The sequence below is a fragment of the Lepisosteus platostomus genome, chromosome 24, assembly GCF_059453375.1.
Source record: "Lepisosteus platostomus isolate fLepPlt1 chromosome 24, fLepPlt1.hap1, whole genome shotgun sequence".
Taxonomy (NCBI): domain Eukaryota; kingdom Metazoa; phylum Chordata; class Actinopteri; order Semionotiformes; family Lepisosteidae; genus Lepisosteus; species Lepisosteus platostomus.
The window spans coordinates 14031971-14051745 of NC_142634.1; the positions used below are offsets into that span (position 1 = coordinate 14031971).

At 42.6% G+C, this 19775-nt stretch overlaps 3 protein-coding genes across 3 annotated transcripts in view; all 3 read left to right on the top strand.

Moving 5' to 3' along the window:
- LOC148641743 (SEC14-like protein 2) overlaps positions 1-3796 on the top strand; it is a 31303-nt gene extending 27507 nt beyond the window's left edge. Inside the window, exons 11-12 of the mRNA XM_088617836.1 lie at positions 124-293; positions 911-3796. Coding sequence (XP_088473962.1) covers positions 124-293; positions 911-1062 — 322 coding nt within the window. The 3' untranslated portion in view covers positions 1063-3796. The remainder of the gene's footprint in view (positions 1-123; positions 294-910) is intronic.
- Positions 3797-7396: 3600 nt separating this feature from the next.
- Positions 7397-15296, top strand: mtfp1 (mitochondrial fission process 1). Its single transcript, XM_088617849.1, has 4 exons — positions 7397-7916; positions 10935-11062; positions 11988-12220; positions 12890-15296. The coding sequence occupies exons 1-4, from the start codon at positions 7847-7849 to the stop codon at positions 12957-12959; spliced, it is 501 nt and encodes a 166-aa protein (XP_088473975.1). The 5' UTR covers positions 7397-7846; the 3' UTR covers positions 12960-15296.
- Positions 15297-16885: 1589 nt separating this feature from the next.
- LOC148641745 (zona pellucida sperm-binding protein 3-like) lies at positions 16886-19308 on the top strand. Its single transcript, XM_088617848.1, has 10 exons — positions 16886-17045; positions 17141-17316; positions 17410-17513; positions 17593-17684; positions 17780-17960; positions 18127-18232; positions 18440-18528; positions 18612-18703; positions 18808-18918; positions 19144-19308. The coding sequence occupies exons 1-10, from the start codon at positions 16973-16975 to the stop codon at positions 19176-19178; spliced, it is 1059 nt and encodes a 352-aa protein (XP_088473974.1). The 5' UTR covers positions 16886-16972; the 3' UTR covers positions 19179-19308.
- The last annotated feature ends 467 nt before the right edge of the window (positions 19309-19775 follow it).

The window sequence follows — 19775 nt, forward strand, 5'->3', positions numbered from 1 at the left end:
AGGGCTCCGATTCCACAGTGTGCTGTCGGTGAGCTGCGCTCAGACCTGGGTTCTTGAACGTGCGATGAGTCTGTTGAAATCCTCAGTGTTTCACTCATCCACCCCCTCTCTTTCCCCGGGAAGGTGGCAGTTTTCCAGCGAAGGGGCCGACATCGGTTTTGGGGTCTTCATCAAGACGAAGGTGGGCGAGAGGCAGAAGGCGGGAGACATGCTGGAGGTACTGCCCAGCCAGCGGTACAATGCGCACCTTGTGCCTGAAGATGGCACCCTCACGTGTTTGGACCCTGGTGTTTGTAAGTATGAAGAGAGGGCAAAATGAATTTGTGAGTTTGGGGGGTCATGGGGTAACAAAGGAGAGGCTGGAAAGGAGTCATGCAGATATAGTCGTAGGGTCAATGAGTCTGAGGAATACATTGTGATGGATTGGGAGGCATTAATGGGACACAGAGGGGTCAAAGGTTGCCAGAGCGACTTATGGAATGTAAGGGTCCCTGTGGGACATGTGAGTATCTGAGACAGCGAGTAAAACTAACATTATACATTGTGGAAATTTTCTCTACACATTCCCATGCATCATCTATTTAAATCAGCAGTACATGGGGCCTGAAAAGTCATTTATAACCACGCATCCTCCATGTACCCAGAAGGAGATGAATTTGAGAGCTTGCTGTACTGCGATATGGCACTTTCCTTTGTGAGGGTCTCTCTGTCAAATATATAAGCATTTAGGACAGGACTGCATTAGTAGGGTCTCACTTATTTATTGTCTCTTTCTACTCCACTGGGATTAACCTGCACTCGCCAGATAATTATGCTCAAGTCGTTTTTCTTTATTTATTAATGTGATCAACCAGAACAAAAACAGATGCAGAACAATGGATTCTGACTGCCTGGCGTGTCTCTTGTTTAGATGTGCTGCGGTTCGACAACACCTACAGCCTGTTCCATTCCAAGAAGATCAGCTTCTCGGTGGAGGTTCTGTTACCTGACAGCCAGTCGCCGACCCAGCAGAATGGGAGCAGAGCTGAGACGGGGACAGAGCTCCGCACCAATGGGCAGTAGCAGGGTGAGCACAGGCGTGACGGACCGCACCACGCTGGCTCTTGTGGAGCACCACGCCCTCGGCCCAGCTCTGCACTGTACGTGTCCCAACAAGCATGACCCCTCCTCCACTCGGAGATCCTTCATCGCATTAGAAACTTCACAGTGCTCACGAAAGACGCAGACAGTCGTCGAGGAAGAGAGATCTCTCCATGGAGACTAATTTAAAAAACAATCATTGTTCTGCTGTATTCCGGTTTCACTTGAAAGTTTGTAGATGAACTGTTTCCAGGCAAAATCCTTCAGGTGAAGCAGAGAGAAATGAACACTCTCTGTCCCTGTTATGCACACTTCTTTTAACAAACCTTCCTATGCCAGAACTGTTTGGAAATCATACAATTAGCACCATTTTACCAGCCCATGTTAGTGCTTTGTGATTTTCTTTTTCAAATTTGATTTGAATGCAGTGTTTTTAATTGACACATGAACTGATCAGGCATTGTATTATCCAGTTACTCTGGTAAAGTCACTGAAATCCAATATTGCGAAGATTCAATACACTTTAAATGGGCCGTATCTCATTTGGACTTTTTAGTTCCATTTTGTGTGTTTTTTGCATTTTATGTGCATGAGAGATTAAAAACAGTACTGTGGTGAAAGGAGACAGATCTCTTCTCAAAACATTTCTTGGTTTCAGGAGCTGTGTATTCACTAAAAAGGTTAAAGGAAATGTCTCTGGATTTTCCTCTGTTTTTGAATGTAACTCTGATACTTGGATCTAATTGAATGATAGAAGTGTGTGCCTTTTCTCTTGGACTGTATATAGGACCAAAGGTTTTGTCTAAACATGAGTCACCTGGTGTGTGAGAGTCTTATCATGTGTCTTAAAATACCCACAGATCTTATAATTACAACAGTTATGAACGAAATATCAAGACAAAAGCCCCTCTCAATTAAAGATGAAGCAATACATTAAGCAATCAAAGGATTGTAAAGAACGCTTAGAACTGAGAACTTATTTACACTCTTATTTTGAGTGCATTACCAGAGTGGTTTTCCAAGCCTTGTTCCAGTTAATTTTTCAAAATTCAAAATAGCTTTTGTTTTATAAAATATGTTTGATGTAAAAACTTTTAAATAGTTAAAATATTCACAGACTAGATTTGCACCTTTAATTTTTTTAAATTGTTAAGCAGAAAATGGAAACAAAATTCCACTGGAGTCAGTCTGTTTAAATGGAAGTCCCGTTTAATACCAGTTCCGTTTTGGTGAATTTACTTTCCAAACTACAGCTACGTTGATTTGTTTTGTTTTAAGAAGTCTAGGTCCTTCAATTCAGAAGGATTTAAAAAAAAAGTTGCACTAGTAAGTTAACTGTACATGAATAATTGAACTTGAATGAAGGGATTGGGTAAGAAACAGGACAAACAAATATCAGGCTTTGTCAGGTTTGTAAATATTTCCAGTCTTGCCTGACGAGCTTAAATCAGGCATTAACGTTAATGTGACAACATTCCCTTCTGAGCTTGTGCTAACAGTAAGAATAAGTTCAGTGTTTACACAACTGCAAATAATAGAATTGCATAAATGCAAATATGGAAACGCTTTTTATATTCTCCTGGGTCAGTGTTTAATGTACTTACACTGTGTGATGTACACCACTAAATCTGTATTTAAATCTTGATACATGTTGCAGTGGATAGAGTATGTAATTTGCACCATTTGTTGTGAATGAAAAATAATATAAATTAAAATGTAACTTGGTTTAGATGCACTTCAGTGTTTCAAAAATGCCTGTTTTATCTTATATGTGTAGCATTACACACATATATATATATACTGTTGTTTTCCTTTCCTGGAAATGTGGAACAGTTTACAGTAAACTGAGTGATTATTTTTATAGCAGGATCTGAGATTGTTCTGAATGAGATTGAATCTCATTGTGCCTAAAGTTTACACATGACAGATGCTGTGTCATTATTTTAGCAGGATGGAAAAACATTTCACTATACAAATTACAATATATAGTACTTTCCATTTTTTCTTATAACGTTAAGAAATGCTGTACTATGTGACGTAGGAAATAACACTTTTTTTATAAAAAATATATACCACGAATGTGTTTGTTAAATCTGAAATCATTATGTGTGCTATTACAAATTTCTTTGCTGTGCTTAAAAATGAAAATGTCATGCAAGGTTTGTGAAAATTAATTAAATCCCCATTAGCTGTAGTGCAGATCTGGATGTTATCTGCCCATATGACTTCATTTTACTTTCAGTTTAATCTGCCACACATATAGATGTACAAACTAAATATATGTGAACCTGTGCAAGCTTTAGAAACTGTATTATATTACATACTGTATAAACTCTACAGTAACAACTCTTTGAAACAGCTTTTGTGCTACTAGGACATGTGACAAGAAACATACACACTTTAAACTGTGTTTAATTGTACCATCAATGAGAAATGTGATTTTTATGTTACTTAAACTCTATATAGTCTGCTGGTCAGAGTGGCACATAATGACTCTACTGTCTGTTCTGATTCAGATTTATTATGGTTAGCGTTGCCAATATTTTGTTTTCTTTGCCTGTGCCATACTGTACCTCTGCTGATTGTTTTAGGGGTTTGTCCACAGATAATTGTTCTTGTGCGCCTTTAACAAACAGAATGTGTAGTTTGTTTTTCCAATCATACAATTGAAACATTAAAATCCTTAAAAAATGCCAAATAAATAATAATGAGATCATTTCTGTGTATGGGCTTTCTTCCGCTTTAGTAGACTCTGATATACACTGAAGGGACAGGAAGATATTGTACTTATTGTGTTAAGCCATATTAATTGTGCATGACCTCTTTAAACGGTAATTAGTTTTAATGCGTTTCACAAGAATGTACAGTCCTTGAGTCTGTAGCACTGACAGCAGCATTTGAAATTCTTTCACTTTTAATAGGATGTGTTTATTCCTTTTCTACCCCACAGGCTCCAGTAATGTGTATTTATTGTTCAAACCTGATGTGATGACATGCTTCTGATAAAGGGTTTGATTTCCTCTGTCACAGGAAGAGACAGTTGATCGAAAACAACACCCAAGAAACAGCACGGCTATTTCCTCAATCGCTCTCATTTGTCGCTCTCTGTGGAAGTTACTATCACTCTGTCACGTGCTCTAATCTTTCTCTTTTCATCTTGAACCGGGCCTAGTGTAAGGCTGATTCCTTTAACTTCCTGTTGAGAGGTGTAAGAACGTGCCGGAATAACTTTTAGTTCACAAGCTTTTCTCATTCAGTGTATTAAGTGTACAGAATGAGTGTGTACAAGCACTGGTATTTGAAGAAGAAATTGCTGTCCTTGTTATTTAATTCCAGGCATAACTGAAATGATGAACCCAGCCTTACATAATTCAACTCAAGACCTTGTAGAATGGCATCATTTTTCATAGACAATTATTATTTGATTCACATCAGCATAAATGTGCTAAGTGTCATGACTTGTACGAGACATAATTATGAAAAAAAATACTCTGACTCCTCTTTAGACATAATGCTTCGATACATTACAATTTATTTTTTTTGCCCGAACTAAAAAGTTCAGGAGGAGTTACTATGTTAGTTAATTGGGTTAGGTGTTTTCTTATTTTGTTATTTTTAACTATGTTCTCGAAAATGTATTGCTTGTGTACTCCTTTCATTGGTGAAGAGACACCAGTTTCCCAATGACCGCTGGTGCAACACGAGAGCCCATATTCACATTTTTAGGTATTCGTTTCCAGATCGATATAATTTAACAACAAAAAAAAAAAAATTGTAAGCACGAGCATAATAATATCATGATCAGACTGTAATGTATAGACTTTACATTTCTATTCATTTTTAAAATACAAAGCAGAAGGTGTTACCCCTACCTTAAATATACGATTAAAATTGTTCAAATACCATGTATTCATTACAGAAAGCAGCGGAGACAGTTATATTGCAAATAAAAAATGTATTTATTTCGAAGAGTACGGGACATTGTGAATCAATTAAGACGTTAAAATAAAATAAAATAACCCGATGTAGTTATTTTGAAAATAAGTAAACGATTTTAAAAATAGTTTCTCATTGACAGTGAACAAGCCGATCCAGCTGGCGCTGCTGGCTTGGACAGCTCTCAGACCCGTGATTGGCTAAACCCCCGAACAGCTCGGGCCGCGATTGGGTGAAGAGTGAGAACCGACACTCTGATTGGGTAAAGCGCCACAGCGGAAGTTCTGTGTACCGTGTGTGCTGTATGAGCACGCTGGATACACAGTAACAGTAACACAACCATTGGTTTCCGATTACTGATCAATCTAAGAGAAGTCGCACTGAGGTCAAAACTGAATAGCAGACAAAGAATGTCATGCATGGCATCCACAGCGCATTTACGACTCCGATAGCATGTCACGATAGGAGTGCGCGCATCATAATCACATCGCAATACTCATTGCGACTGGCGCATCACTGTCATGGCACCGCTGTCGCATCATTAAGTCCATATATCGCGATATGACAAACGCGCCCCACACCCATATCGCGACATGAAGCCCGCATATCGCGATATGACGTACCCCGGGCAAAAATGCCCCGCCCCATGTCGCGACATGAAGCCCGTATATCGCGATATGACATACCCCGCCAAAATCCCACTGCCCCCATGTCGCGACATGAAGCCCATATATCGCGATATGACATAACCTGCCAAATGCCACTGCCCCCATGTCGCGACATGAAGCCCATATATCGCGATATGACATACCCTGACAAAACGCCCCACTCCCCATATCACGATATTGAGTCCATATGTTGCAATAGGAAATACCCTGACAGGATATGCTGACCCCATGTCGTGACACAAAGTCCATATATTGCAACACTTCCTATCTGGGTATATCATGTACTGATATGAGACCTTTTTTGCGACAGCGGTGCCAGGGGGCGCCAGTACTGATATACACAGCCGCGATATACATGTGATATACATGGGGTCCCTATCATGAGATGCTGTGGAGGTCTTGTCGCGATGGTATCCCACAATTACGCGTTCAGCAACAGCATGTAAAGAAAATGATAACGTGACTTAGAAAATAAAAACCATAGATCTTTGGTGATTTTACAAACATTACAACCACAGGTTTATGTCATAGATGGTTAACTTGTTGGCGTACATCATGTCTTAGTATTACTCACGTCTGAAGAGGCTCATATGTTTAAGGATATTGATTGTCTTTAAAATGTTAAGGGTACGAGCTAAACTGTCTATTGTCTGTTGCTGCCTGTGTGTTGTAAAGATCACCTTAACTATTTAGAGACCGACGTTCAACATCATTTCCAGTAAACTGTGCGTATTGCTATAAAATTCAAAGCAAAAGTTTTCTTACAATACTTATTAAGTTCTACCGTCACAAAACAGAGTATATTAAAGACGTAGAGTTTAGTACAAAATTGCATCATCTGGTTTGTAACTGTTCAAGGAAACGTACTGCATTAAAGCTCTGTATTGTTCCCCGACCATAAAGGTGTGAAATTGCAAAGACTGTGATCAACTGATTAAAAGATCACAGGTGAAAGATCTGGTGATCGTGATCACAGGATGACGTCACAACCAGAAAAAGAAGGCGCTATAGTGAAATATCTTGAAACATCCACCTCACCCGACCAGACAGACTGCACCCTTTGTTTTGATCACAATCAGGAGTTCAAGTATCGAGTGTGTTGGTACCTGCAACCTTCGTTGTAGAGTGTCACGTTATAACCCGAAAAAGTAAGGCGCTATATCTCGGAAACGAAAGCAGCACACACGCTATTTTCAGCGTCACAGAGCAATGAGGGGGGTTTCACCGTTTGTGCTGTTTTTTTTTTACGGGGGCAGCTTCACCGGAGCTCAGTGTGGAGAGGGGGAGTGGCGAGGGACATTGTCCGGGAGAGAGAGGGGGCGGAAAGGTGTCTGTCGGATTTGTGCTGTTGTGTACTGTGTCTTATCGTCATCATCAGTCTGGGTGTATTTAAACGACACGGTTCTTTAGTTCTGCTCTGGTACGACTTCGTCAGCCTGAGCTGTTATGACGGCAAACTGCTGTGTATAATCAGTGCACTGGTAGCAAGTACAGGCATGCGCGAACTCCTCAGGCCACTCCACCTCAATGACCTTGTTTTAATCGCGACAGGCCAAAATCGTAATTAGTGTTATTAGTGCACTGTCACACAGATTCAGGGTGTCTCTAGGGATATAGTCCCCATATGATATGAAGGTGGTTAAGGGTGAGTTTGCAGTAACGCATCCTTTTGTGATATTCAGTCAGGCAGCTGCTGTAGCAGACCTCCTGGCACTTGGGGACCGTCGTTCACCTGGTGCAGTGCGCAGTATTTTTTTTTCACCACAAAACGCACGCTTTAATTAAGCCTGGGCACGTTAAACCGGGCTGTGGAGCGGTAAAGAGACCTTTAGTATTTATTTTGATCGAGAAGCTGAATTATAGAATGAAGGCACTCGTTTGCTTTCTAAAACGGGAAACTCAAATCATTTCTAAAAACGTGTCCCCCCCCCTTTACAAAATTATGGCTAATCGCCACTGTAGTAAACCACAGTGAAACGTTTTATCTCTTTTAAACGCGCTTTTACCAGGTCGTCCTCGGTAACTAGGACTTTGAAAAGTGCTATATGGGTATAGTCATCGCGTACAGTATTTGTAAAAACAGTGAAGAACGTGATAGTTTGCTGACGAGCCCTTAGTCGTGGACCCCGGCGATCGGACGCGCTTGCACTGTGCAGAGGGACATGGATCCGTCCCGGGAGCAGCCGGCCAAGGAGGTCGATATATATCGAGACACATGGGTCCGCTTTTTAGGTAAGCCCTAAAAAGTTATCGTGCAACTTATCGATTTGTCGCGTTTCCTTAGCCGGGGATGTGAGCTCCCGTCTTTAAGCGGGGTTTGCGTGAAACACCCTTCAAGGGCTGGGAATCACCTTTAACTTCACCAGGCAGTAGTACAACTTTATCCTACTCTACTGTACTTCGCAAGAGACCAGCAGTACAACACGTGTAACGCCTGCTCCGTGTTGAAATATTGCCTTTCTTGTTACTCAAACAAATAAAAAAAAAAACTGAAAACAAGTTACGAATAAAGTTAGTAGGGCTCTTTCTCAAACTTCAGCACTGCCAAACCACGATACACAAAACATCGAGGTACTGTTGCACTATTACAATATAAACAGTGAGTTTACAATATAAACAGGTACAGTTTATATTATGACTAATATTGACTTTGTTGACACAGCAGCCTTTGTTATTTTGACATGCATTTGTAATTATATTTATAAATTATACTGTAATTGTTACCTTAGCTCTCATGCTCGATGTCTGTTGTACCAAAACATCCCTAAGTTGGATACAAAACACTCAGAAATAGTTTACTAATATTTATTTCCATCAAGTTATGAGACCTACTGCGTCTATATGTCTGAGGCTGTAAGACTCACGGTGAGGCAGCCTTAAAACCAGGAACCAGCGCTGGCAGTGAGCAAACAGGAAAGGCCTTCATTTTGTACAGGAAGCAAAATTGGAGCTGCACCCTCCAGACTCTGTCTTATTTACTCAATAAAATTATAGGGACATTTTGAAAAATTACTCAGCAAATACCAGTTTGGTTGTTTTTCTTGAAAATGGACATTTGGTTCCTGATGTCTGCATGATATACAGTATGAGCCACTAAACACTACTGCATACTCGTTTTAGGGGTGTGAAGAAAATGCTGATTTTGATTTATTATAATGCAATTGAGGTAAGGCAAACATGGTTAGCGCTGCTGTCTCACAGCACTGGAGCCCTGATTTCATTTCCTGCGGAGCCAGCTGTGTGGAGTTTGTATGTTCTGCCTGTGTTTGTGTGGTGTTCCTCCGGGCGCTCCGGTTTCCTCCCACAGTTCAAATACGTACTGGTAGGTTAACTTCTTTCTGGGAAAAGTGCCCTGTGCGTATGGCTGTGTCTGTCTGCCCTGTGATGGACTGGCGTCCCATCCAGGGTGTATCCTGCCCTCTGCCTATTGCTTGCTGGGACAGGCTCCTGCTCCCTTGTGATCCTGAATTGAATAAAGTGGTTAGAAAATGGATGGATGGATTTCTTCTGTGCTTCAATAAAATCATTGTCCCAAGGTGTGAGTGTGTGCATATCTGTTAAGTTAAAAATGTGGAATGTTTCTGGACCATAACTGACCTCTTAAATATTAAGCAAGATCTGATTTCCATTGTACATTGACAAAAATATTTAGAGCAAATGAGTAAATGAAACCTGTACATCATCCCAGATAGTTCTTTATGAGCTAGGAGAGAGTTTGTCCCGGAAAAATATTTCCACAATGCTATTTGCAATAAATTGTAATTTATTGTCTGACTTGATTTTCATATTAATTATTAATTAAGATGAGAACATCTTGTACCCTTGGTAAAGGTTACGGTACGTAATGCAGAACAGCAGTTTGCGTTCTTGACAGGATTGGATGAGACACAAATAGAATGCTTTTCTGCCGGGTGTCCATTAGGTGCCAGTAGAGATATCGTGTACAGTGCTTCTTGAGTTGATATCTAGTATTGTGTAGTATTCAATTACGTGAGAGTGAATTCAAATCTGTTGTATAATATACATTTACTTGGGAGTGAATTAATATCTAGTTTTGTACAGTATTATTCTACTCGACAGTGAATTAATATCTGGTATTGTACAGTATTCATTTACTTACTAGGTGTTCGTTTGCAAATCAGTCCCTGAGATCTTCCTTTTAACACCTCTGCCATTGAATGAACAACACTGCAGTGTTGTATAAAAGTTTAAGGGAAGAAAAAGATAATTTTTCACAGCAATAAAAACCCAATGGTCATGTAATATTTGATTTAACGTATGATACATTAACAAACAGGTTTAAAACCTAATTTTAAACAGCTGAGAGTTTTCAAGAATAATGTAATCTCTGCGTATGTGACATTCTTTGCACCCCAGAATGAGGCTGGTTCAGCTTTCTCAAGCTAAGCTGCTGCTCATTCAGCAAGGTTCCCATTTCCCATTTCAGCAATTTTACAACACTTTTATTGGCCCTGACTTGACCACCAGACATTTCTGTCAACATATAGTGTAGCAGTTTCTACCCTCCAGGTAACATTTTGTGCTGTAAATGTTCCTATTATTCAGGGCTGTAATTCTACTCTTGACGTGTTCTAATTTTGGGAACAGCTGAACTGACAGCACTCGCACAGTGGTTAGCATTACTGCCACGCAGTGCCTGGGCCCCGGGTGCCGTCTGTGTTGAGTACGCATGTCCTCACTGTGTTCGCGTAGGTTTCCTCTCGCAGTCCAAAGGCATGCTGGTAATTGAATTCTGGGAGAATTGGCCCTGACGTGAGTGTGTGCGTGTTTGTGCCTGCAGTGGACTGGCGTTTAGTCCAGGGTGTACCCTGCCTTGTGCCCGTTGCTTTCAGAAATGGGCTCCCACTCCCATGTGACCTTGAATTCACACTTAGAAAACTTTATTTTATTTTTTAAGGATTGAGTTTTTAAAAAAGGCGGTTTTATTAAAAATGTTTTATCTCTGTGTTTCGATTGTGTTCTGCAGGCTGGATTAAATAAGCATTAGAAAAAAAATTTTCTATACACCAGTGATTTTATTAGTGTGACTTTGGCAGTATTTTTAACTGGTGGAAACGTTTCTTTCTCGTTCTTCCCCTGTGGACTGCATTTGATTCTGCTGCAGGTGTTTGAAAGTTGGTGGTTGGGCTCTTGCACCATGGAAACGATATCCCCATGTACGCAGGGGCTGCAGCGCGTTCGGAAAATGATTTTTTGCGACCTCTGTGGATTCGTCTTGGTCCCTTGCAGGCTATGCCAACGAGGTGGGAGAGGCATTCCGCGCCCTGGTGCCGGTGGGCGCGGTGTGGGCCAGCTATGCCGTCGCCACAGCTTACGTGACTGCCGATGCCGCAGACAAGGGCCAGAAGGCGGCACTGGTGAGTGTCCACCCGGAGCGTCCGCCAACACCGGGCAGTAACCCTTACATGTGCTGCGCTTGTGCCACGACATTGCCTGTGCACGCTCAGCTCGGGAATCAACTGCTGGAAACTCCCAGCGCAGCGGACAGGTGGCACTGAAGAACAACAGAGGCTCACACCCATAATTCCTGTTCGGGTTAATAATTCCTTGACTTGCACTTCCTCACATTGTGCGTGGAAGCTGTTGCACACCAACAGGGTTCTGAGTGATAGATTTCACCTGGGGCAGAATGATGCTGCAGTGTTTAGCGTTGCTGCCTCTCCTCCCAGCGCTGGGAGTCTGTATGTTCTCCCCGTGTTCACGTGGGTTTCCTGCATGCAGTCCGTAGCCATACTGGTTGGTTATCTGGCATCTGGGAAAACTGGTCCTGGCGTGAGTGTGTGTTTGCCCTGCAGTGGACTGGCGTCCCATCCAGGGTGTATCCCACCTTGTCGGGTAAGGCTTCAGCTCCCCCGCAGCCCTGTAGTGGATAAGCAGGTAGAAAGTGGATGGATGAAGATCCCGAAGAACGGTGAATAGCTTTGAAACTAAAACGCAAACATTCCACAGAGTGGCACGCCCTGCGGCCAAGCCTGTATCTTCAGGAAGTTGTCTGCTGGCGAGTTAAAGGTAACATGGTGCTTCAGCCAGATTCCCCAAGTGTCCCTACACAATAGGCAGAGTGCCTCTTGGGTAAAATGAGGAGTCCCAGGCCAAACTGTTGAGATCTTTCTGTACAGGAAAGCGCAGGGAGATACTGTAAATTTCTCATTTAAATTCTATAACTTTTACAAGCCCTCAAAGACTAAAAACAGAAACAAGGCTACAAAATGAGCAGCCGAGTCAGAATCATTGAGAGATAACTAAGTTGTCTGCCATGGTTCTTCCCTTCCCTGTCCCCAGGAACATGGGGAGAAGCCAGGGAAGAGGCTTCGGGTGGGAGTGGCGGTGGTGGACACCTTCGTGTGGCAGGCCTTGGCCTCGGTCGCCATCCCCGGCTTCACCATCAACCGCGTCTGTGCTGGGTCGCTGTTCCTGCTGGGCCGAGCCACCCGCTGGCCCCTGCCCGTGCGGAAGTGGACCACCACGGCCATCGGGTTGTCCACCATCCCCTTCATCATCAAACCCATCGACAGGTGCGCAGGCTCTCCGCCGCAAGGCGTTGGCACCAGGGGAGGACTCTCGACACCCGGGAAATGCTGTCGTCACTTTCCTGTTCTGCCACCACATCAAAACAAGATTTTCTCATTGAACTGCGCAGCCCTGACAAAGAGATAACATGCACAAAACACCATCACGGAAAGCATGACCAAAATAGATCTAAGTATATCAGAATCCAGTACCTTGGCCTTGTGCATTTTGTAAGGCCTGAGGGAAAACTCTCTGATGAATATTCCAGGATACAGTGAATTGCCAGAAGTAATAAAGGGACAATTGCATTTCAGAAAGAAAGTCTTTCATCCGGTGCCCTATGCAAGGCCTCTTGTAATATGTACTGCCAAAACAGAGGTGGGGTAAACACCGGTGGTGCTACATTCTACATTATTCATTGTTTGGTGGAGGTCAGCAGTCCTGTTATTTTCTCATTTCTTGTGCAGAAAAAGCAGATTCTAGGAAGCTGACCAACTGGCCCCCTGTAAGCAGTTGGTCAGTTTGTGGAAATGAGCTTTAGGTGCTCTGTGAAAAGTGCAAATTAGTCTGAGGTTGCTGTTCTTCGGACGTTATGTGCCTATCAACTTCAAGTTGACTTCTGCACCTTCCTGCAGACCCAGATGTTTTTAATGCTTGTGTGCCTTCTTCCTCAGGTCCGTGGACTACCTCCTGGACTCCACCCTTCGCAAGCTATACGACGATGGAGGGAAGCACGAGTCCTAACCAAGATGCTGGACACCTGCCCCAGTTTCACAGGCTGTGGGAGTTCTGCTGGGGGGAAGAGTCAGGACTGTCACCGTTCCCTGCTGGCGGGGGGACTGTGTTGTAACATAAAGCACAGAAACACAGGGAATAAATCGTATAAGCGCTCTTCATATGTGTAGGTGTGTTAGGCAAAGTGAATTTCTAGATTTCATTACTAGTAGTTCTAGCACAGGTAAAAATCCATATGTAAAATACATTGTGTCCTACATTAGATACAGCTCCTCTGGCTCACACAGACATCTTCCTTGCACTCTGGCCTCTCCCCATGTTTGGGTTTTCAGTTCAACCATCAGTTCCTCAACACAAGGGAGTGAGGGACTTCAGGAGGATGTGGGACGTTTGCACACATATTAGTTGCCATTAAAATGGATTTATTGAAGAGCAAATATATATTTTATGTAAGTCAGATATTTTACTTTTATAAAATCGGGGTGAACACAGCTACTTTGTATTTTTATTTTCCTTTCCTTCAGTCACTGTGAATTGACTTGTACTTCACTGAAATTCTCATGCTGGATTTGGTTCACAATGCTTCCAGTGAGGAAGGGAGGTCTTAGCTCTTATCTCTCTAATGCTCCACTTGTAACTCTAGAGATTGCACTAGAGACTCCTGGGGCAGACGAGGGCTTCACGTCTGGACACATACTGTAGCATTGCGCTGTGTAATGACTTGTTTTGTGTAAGTGATAACATGCAGACCTGCAGGAGGTGACTCCTGGTTAGTGACTGTGATCCATTCTGTTACTTTTCACCTGATAGGTTCAGTTCAAAACACATCAGCTCCAGCCTTTGGAACTATCTTGCAGGTATCATATGGACATGCTCTTTTGCTTCTGCTGCAATGAATGTCTGGGTTAAGTGCTAACAGGCTAAGTATCAAGGGTGTTTCAGATGCAGATTTTCTAACTTCAAACTAACTTCAAATAATTCCTTATATATTTTCAAATACTAAGAATAAAACAAAGAAATCTCCCATAAGTTTTCTTATCCATTGCCTTTTTGCCTTTTGTTGGTGGAGCAAATTTGCATCTGGTGCAGCCTGTTTATGCAAACCTTTTCTTTTGTTTTTTACCAGAGAACATTTGTTGCAGAGGAGTAAGTACATACTGTATTGCATGGTTTCACTTTTGCACAGAGTTGTAAAAGAGTGCCATACATACAGTATGTTTTGTGTGTTTACAAACCTATATGTGCAAGGATTTGAAGACGTTTAATAAGCTACTGATTTTAATAGCAACCAATTCTGGAACATGACATTACACCTGTGGTATGGATCTTGTTCTTCACCTCATTAGCAGTGATGGCAAAATATCCAGTGCCTTAGTGGCTTTTAAATATAGCTTCTACCAATGGTCAGTTCATCAGTTCTCCAGCCTTTCCAAAGTGTGTCAAGTCTGTTGAACTGTTTATAATGCAACTTGCAGATGAGACTATCTCAGGCCTGTACCTGTACTTGTACTTGTAGTCAGTAACATGCTTGTTGGTTAAATGACATGGTCTGTTTAATTTCAGGAAGGTTTCTCTGTACCTGGGTCACATCTCCATAGTATATTACTCTTGGGACATAACTCTTGTATGTCAGTTTTGTTTTTGTGAAGTGTATAGAAGCACTTTCACTTCAATTTTGCAAGTTGCTGAATGCACCAAATTAATGCCTGAGTTTAAAAATGAACCCTTCCATGAAAATAAAACCTCTTTAATCCCTATCTCAGTTTCCTGGCTCTTGAAATCTGATCTGAATCTTAATCTGTTCCTTAGTCTGCAGACATGATGTCTTTGATTTGACAAATTTCTGTAGGTGAACTAACTATTTAAAGAGGTAGACCCAGACAGATGAGCAGATGATGTCATGCAAAAACATTTTAGTTTACACAGCATTCAAATTCAAGTTTCAGATGCACTTCATTGTTCATATACATGAACAAAGTCACTTTGAATCCTAACAGTATGTCTAAATTGTCTCAGAAAATTTTACAGACCATTCTGTTTACATCTGTAGGAAAAGAAATCTGACAAAAGTTATTTTTTAAAACTTATTTTAAAAGCCATATTTGTTGCATGTGACCTACTGTGAAAGTGTTTAAAGCTTCTATCCTATAATCCCACAACTTGTTCTTTATCTGGATATATGGGATGAGAAAAAGTAAGAAAAAGTGACCCATCATTGTACTTATGTTCTAAATTGCTGTAATAATTTATTCACATTAAACATATCGGAACAAATGTGCCATGTTTGTAAAATCACAGTTGTGCATTTAACTGTACAAAGTGATTAAATAAACGGTTTCAAATTGTGTTAATGGTATTAACCCTCTTCAATTTTAACCTCAGTAAGGTAGGTAGTGCTGAGAACTGACTGGGCCCAAGTAGAAGAGTACAGCAGGCCTGCAACAGATTTATTTACAAGGGTGCTAAAAGGTACCTCTCAAGAGAAGCAGGTCATTCATTAGTACAGGAAGATCTAATGCAGTAGTTACCCAGTCTGATCATTCCAAGTTGTTACCTGCCAGTGCGGATTGATGCATTTAATTGATCAGCTTGCTACTTTAGACTTTTGTTTACCAGTTTCTGCACATGGTTCTTGGTTTCACAAATAGCACATTTAAAACATACAGTATTTCAAGTCAGTGCTGAAGCTCTGGTCCAGGGCTGTGCTGCCTGTGGTGTGTTGGATAACACGTGGCTCGAAGGTGGGTTGGCTCCTAGCCGTGAACCAAGATGTGGAAAACCAATAGCACTGCAAGCCTGCCGACGTCAAACCCCGTTTTCAACCGCGGGAGCTGTCGGCCCATGAGCTCACCCTGGCTCGGACCCCTGCCTGGATCATACAGCTCAGCCTGCACTCAAGTGCTCTTACCAGCTAGGACTGCCGCTGATCCGGGGGTTTATAAAGAGTCGATTAATTTTAGCGTAGTCAGAAAAAAAAAGACTTCAGAAACTGATCTAGACCATTTACACTTTTGGACTGTGACTCTCCAATTAGGACTGACCACCCCTATCTATAATATTTACAATGCACAGGAGGCCATTCAGCCCATCCTGCTAATGTGGTTTTTGGTATCTAATTTCAACCATTAGTATTGAGCAAAAAAGACTCCAACTCTTAATACCGACAGAATAAATTATATTCTCTTCCTGCTCCCACTTTCAAACGGACTTTTCATAAGTTTCTCAGCATCTTTGCAGCGAACACTGGCTTTGTGTGAGCAGTGCTATTGTTGCTCACAGGGCACATACAGGACATTCTACGACACAATTCACAAAATTAATGACCAGTTTTAATGCACCAAAGAAACCGCTGGTAAAGCTGTTTCTCGTTTCACCGGCTCGGAAGGGCTCTGGTCCGGAGAATCGTGGCAACACAACAGTATTATTTCGAACACAAAACGTTTAGTAGAGAAAAAAATCCGAGATCAGTTGCTTTTATAGTAAATTGTGGATAAATGTGGGGAAAAAAACTATAATAATTAATATATATATATTATTTGTTCAGTTTATCTTGCTGCTAAGTAGCATGTTACTGTCTTGAATAAGAACCATCAAAGCGTATTAACCACCCCTGATTTATTAATTGTGCTGGTCCTAGTGCGCGTTTCAGCACTTTGCTAACCATACCAACACGTTTGCCAGGTTACGTGTAACCAGTTGTTCCTTCACGGTCTCTGGTGTCTGCTTTTTTAAATTAGATAACTACTAATTAGATAACAACTTTTTTAAACTGTGACATTGTGCAACTCGTTAACATGATACACCGCTCCTTTATTGACAAATGACAAAAAGCTTCGAGCTTTCAATTAATTAAATATAAAATGAACGTTTTTTATGCTGACGCGTAAGCGTCGTGATTGTGCGCGTCAGGTAACAAGCTACGTGATTTAACAATTGTTCGTGAGCCGATGAAGACGATCAGCTAATTGGTTTCCGTTTTCCTATAAAAGAACAGGATTAGCAAACAGCCAGTAGACGTCAACATGATTTCCCTGTGTTGTGTTGGGCTCTTGCTGGGTTGCTACAGCGCTTTTGTAGACTCGCAGAGTCAAAGAGGTAAAGATGTAACTACTTACGGTGTTCCTAGTCCTATCCGTGCGCTGAGCTTTCCTGTGCTAATGAGTTTGTTTGCTCCGTTTCATTGTCGGCAGATGTGACGGTGGAGTGTCAGACCGATTCCGTTGTCGTTCGGGTGGGACTGATGTCAGGATCCGCTTTACCTGTCGATCCCAGCGGCTTGCTTCTCGGAAACTGTCCTCCGTTTAGTTCTGATGGAAATACGGCTGTTTTCCGGTCTAGTCTGCTCGACTGTCGCTTCATGCGTATGGTACTCGTCCCTTTCTCTAAAGCTCACCAGAACCATCTGGTTTGCCGTGACTGAGCATAGGGATAATATGATTAACTTTATTTTGCTTTCTAGGCTACAGCTAGCATCTTGGTATACAGCAATGAACTGTCCTACAAGCCCAGTCCAGGTTTCAACTCTATTCCATTTAATGAGTTGATTGTCTGCAGCTATAACATGTAAGTACAACTGGGCTAGCAGGCTGCTTGCACTGGCCTCCTGCTTTCTCTCTCTTGATTGTGGCTGTTTGTTCTCTAGGACTCCTGGCTGGGCTCCCCCAGTATTTAATCCTGCCCTGGGGGATGCTTCTGGGTTTGGAACCCTGGTTTTCTTCATGGACGTTATGAATGGTGAGACTCTGGGGGGGGGGGGAATCAAGAATGCCTTTGTTCTTGGGGGGTGCCTTGCTCTAAGGAGCTATTCTAACATGCATGATCTACTCCAGATGACTTCAGTGCCCCCAGGGTCTCCACCACATTCTTCCTGGGGACCCTTATTCCCATCCGGGCTGCAGTGGACCAGCAGTTCCACATGCCTCTGATCCTCTTCCTGGAAGAGTGTGTTGCTGCCACCACTGCAGTGCTGAGTCCTTCAAGCCAGACCTACTCGCTCATCAACAACTATGGGTAGGGGTTTGTTTTGGTGCTCATTACATCTGCCAAAGGGAATTCTAACCCCCCAATTAAGATGTAGAGGCAACTGAAGATGGCCTTCTGTGTGCTGAGGTGGGTTCTGTAGATAGTCTTGTTTAATTGGGGTTTTCTCTTCTTTCCCCCACCCCCCGTACTATAGATGCTTGGTGGATGGCCAGGTTGCCAACTCTAAGTTCCTAACCCGAGTTCGGAGCTCTGAAATTCAACTAGTGGTTCAGGCCTTCAAGTTCACAGAGGGCGAGGATGTAAGTCTCTTTTGGTAAACTCTGCATGACCAGCCTTGGTGCTTAAACTAATTAATCCCTTGTATTGTGAGCCCTGGTAAAATGATCTCCTACCAGATAAGCTTTGCATGTTGATTCTACTTGAGTCTTGCTTCTTATCTGGAAGTATACCACTTAAGACTGTTTGATTTTTTTCTTCCTTGATTTAGCATGGCTGTTGTCTTGCAGGTCTACATTCACTGCCAGCTGGCAGCCTGGGACCCGCAGCAACTTGACCCTACTAAGAAAGCCTGCAACTTCAACAAGACTACCAGCAGGTGAGTGGTCTTCGTGCTTTGTTATTGTTGACGCAAGCTGGCCTGAAATCTCCAGAGTAAATGGATCCTTCTATTACTTCTAGTTGGGAGCTGTTGGATGACCCCAACCAGAACTCCCTGTGCAGCTGCTGTTCCTCAATCTGCACACAGAGGAAGAAAAGAGAATTGGGAGCAGGTACCAACTACCTCCACAGTCTCTTCTAATCCTCACTGAGCCGATGGTCTGAACTTCCATCTTTAGCTGTTTCAGTCTGAATAATTCAGCTTTCACCTTGTCAGGTGACCAGGGGTTGACGCACACCACTGTTCTGGGACCCCTGAAGATCCTTGCTGCAGCACAGGCCAGTGAGCGTGGTGCATCTGTCAAGAAGGAACTCTCTGACCGACTAGGTTGGTGACCCTTCCGTCTGGAGTCGTTGGCTCAAGTCCTGTTTTAGAGCTGCTTTTAGCCTTTCTAAAGCAAGAGTCATCAGGCCTACTTGATGCCTGCTCCTCCAATAGTATCGCACAACTCCTTCCCCGTCCAACTGGGACTTCTGTTATTGTGGGGGGGGGGAAGGGTTCCAGACATTCTGGCTTGACTAATACTCTCCCCCTTTGCTGCTTTCATTTCAGAGGGAAGTAGCACCCAAGATGAGCGGTCTCCCTAGGTGGCTGGGCATCTGGAGTGCTGTGCCTGGGGTCCCACCGGTGTGATGGAAGGGACAGCTAGGCCATGTTCCTTGCTCAATACAGCCTTGTTTTACCTAGTGGGGGAAAAATAAAATACTAAATGATAAACTTGACTAATTCTCCTGATTTAAGCAGGGTGGTCTTGCTGCTTTATTTGCTTTTTTTTATTCCTTTAATCCCTAAGCTGCACTCACTGTGGCACTCTGTGTGGGGAAATCCCCCTCACTAGCATCTTTGTAAGGTGGCTTCCTATTCCAAGTCATCCAGAAGCAATATGTTTTTGTATATTCCATGTTTAGCAATTGTGCATATTGCTTGTGGAGGTGACTGGGTGGAGAGGGGTGAATATAGGTGTTTAGGAGAGTATAGGTACAATTCACACTTGTACAGCTGCCTAGAATTAATTCAAAGTTCCTCCCTCATGCCCAAGGGGGAGGAGTTTAAGCAGCAAGCAGTGCAACATTCCAAATTAAAACTCATTCACTAGGAATGACAACACCCAAGCTTAAAGCATGAAAGGGTTAGAGGGGAAATTTGGCTTATCCCGGTTGGCTGAGGGCTGACCTCCTGCCCAT

Excerpts from the sequence above, each read along its gene's own strand:
- mtfp1 (XM_088617849.1), top strand. The coding sequence starts at position 7,847 with ATGGATCCGTCCCGGGAGCAGCCGGCCAAGGAGGTCGATATATATCGA. Across the intron at positions 7,917-10,934 it reads CACATGGGTCCGCTTTTTAG|GCTATGCCAACGAGGTGGGA; the intron begins GTAAGCCCTAAA and ends GGTCCCTTGCAG. Across the intron at positions 11,063-11,987 it reads AGGGCCAGAAGGCGGCACTG|GAACATGGGGAGAAGCCAGG; the intron begins GTGAGTGTCCAC and ends CCCTGTCCCCAG.
- LOC148641745 (XM_088617848.1), top strand. The coding sequence starts at position 16,973 with ATGATTTCCCTGTGTTGTGTTGGGCTCTTGCTGGGTTGCTACAGCGCT. Across the intron at positions 18,529-18,611 it reads TTCAACAAGACTACCAGCAG|TTGGGAGCTGTTGGATGACC; the intron begins GTGAGTGGTCTT and ends TATTACTTCTAG. Across the intron at positions 18,919-19,143 it reads GGAACTCTCTGACCGACTAG|AGGGAAGTAGCACCCAAGAT; the intron begins GTTGGTGACCCT and ends CTTTCATTTCAG.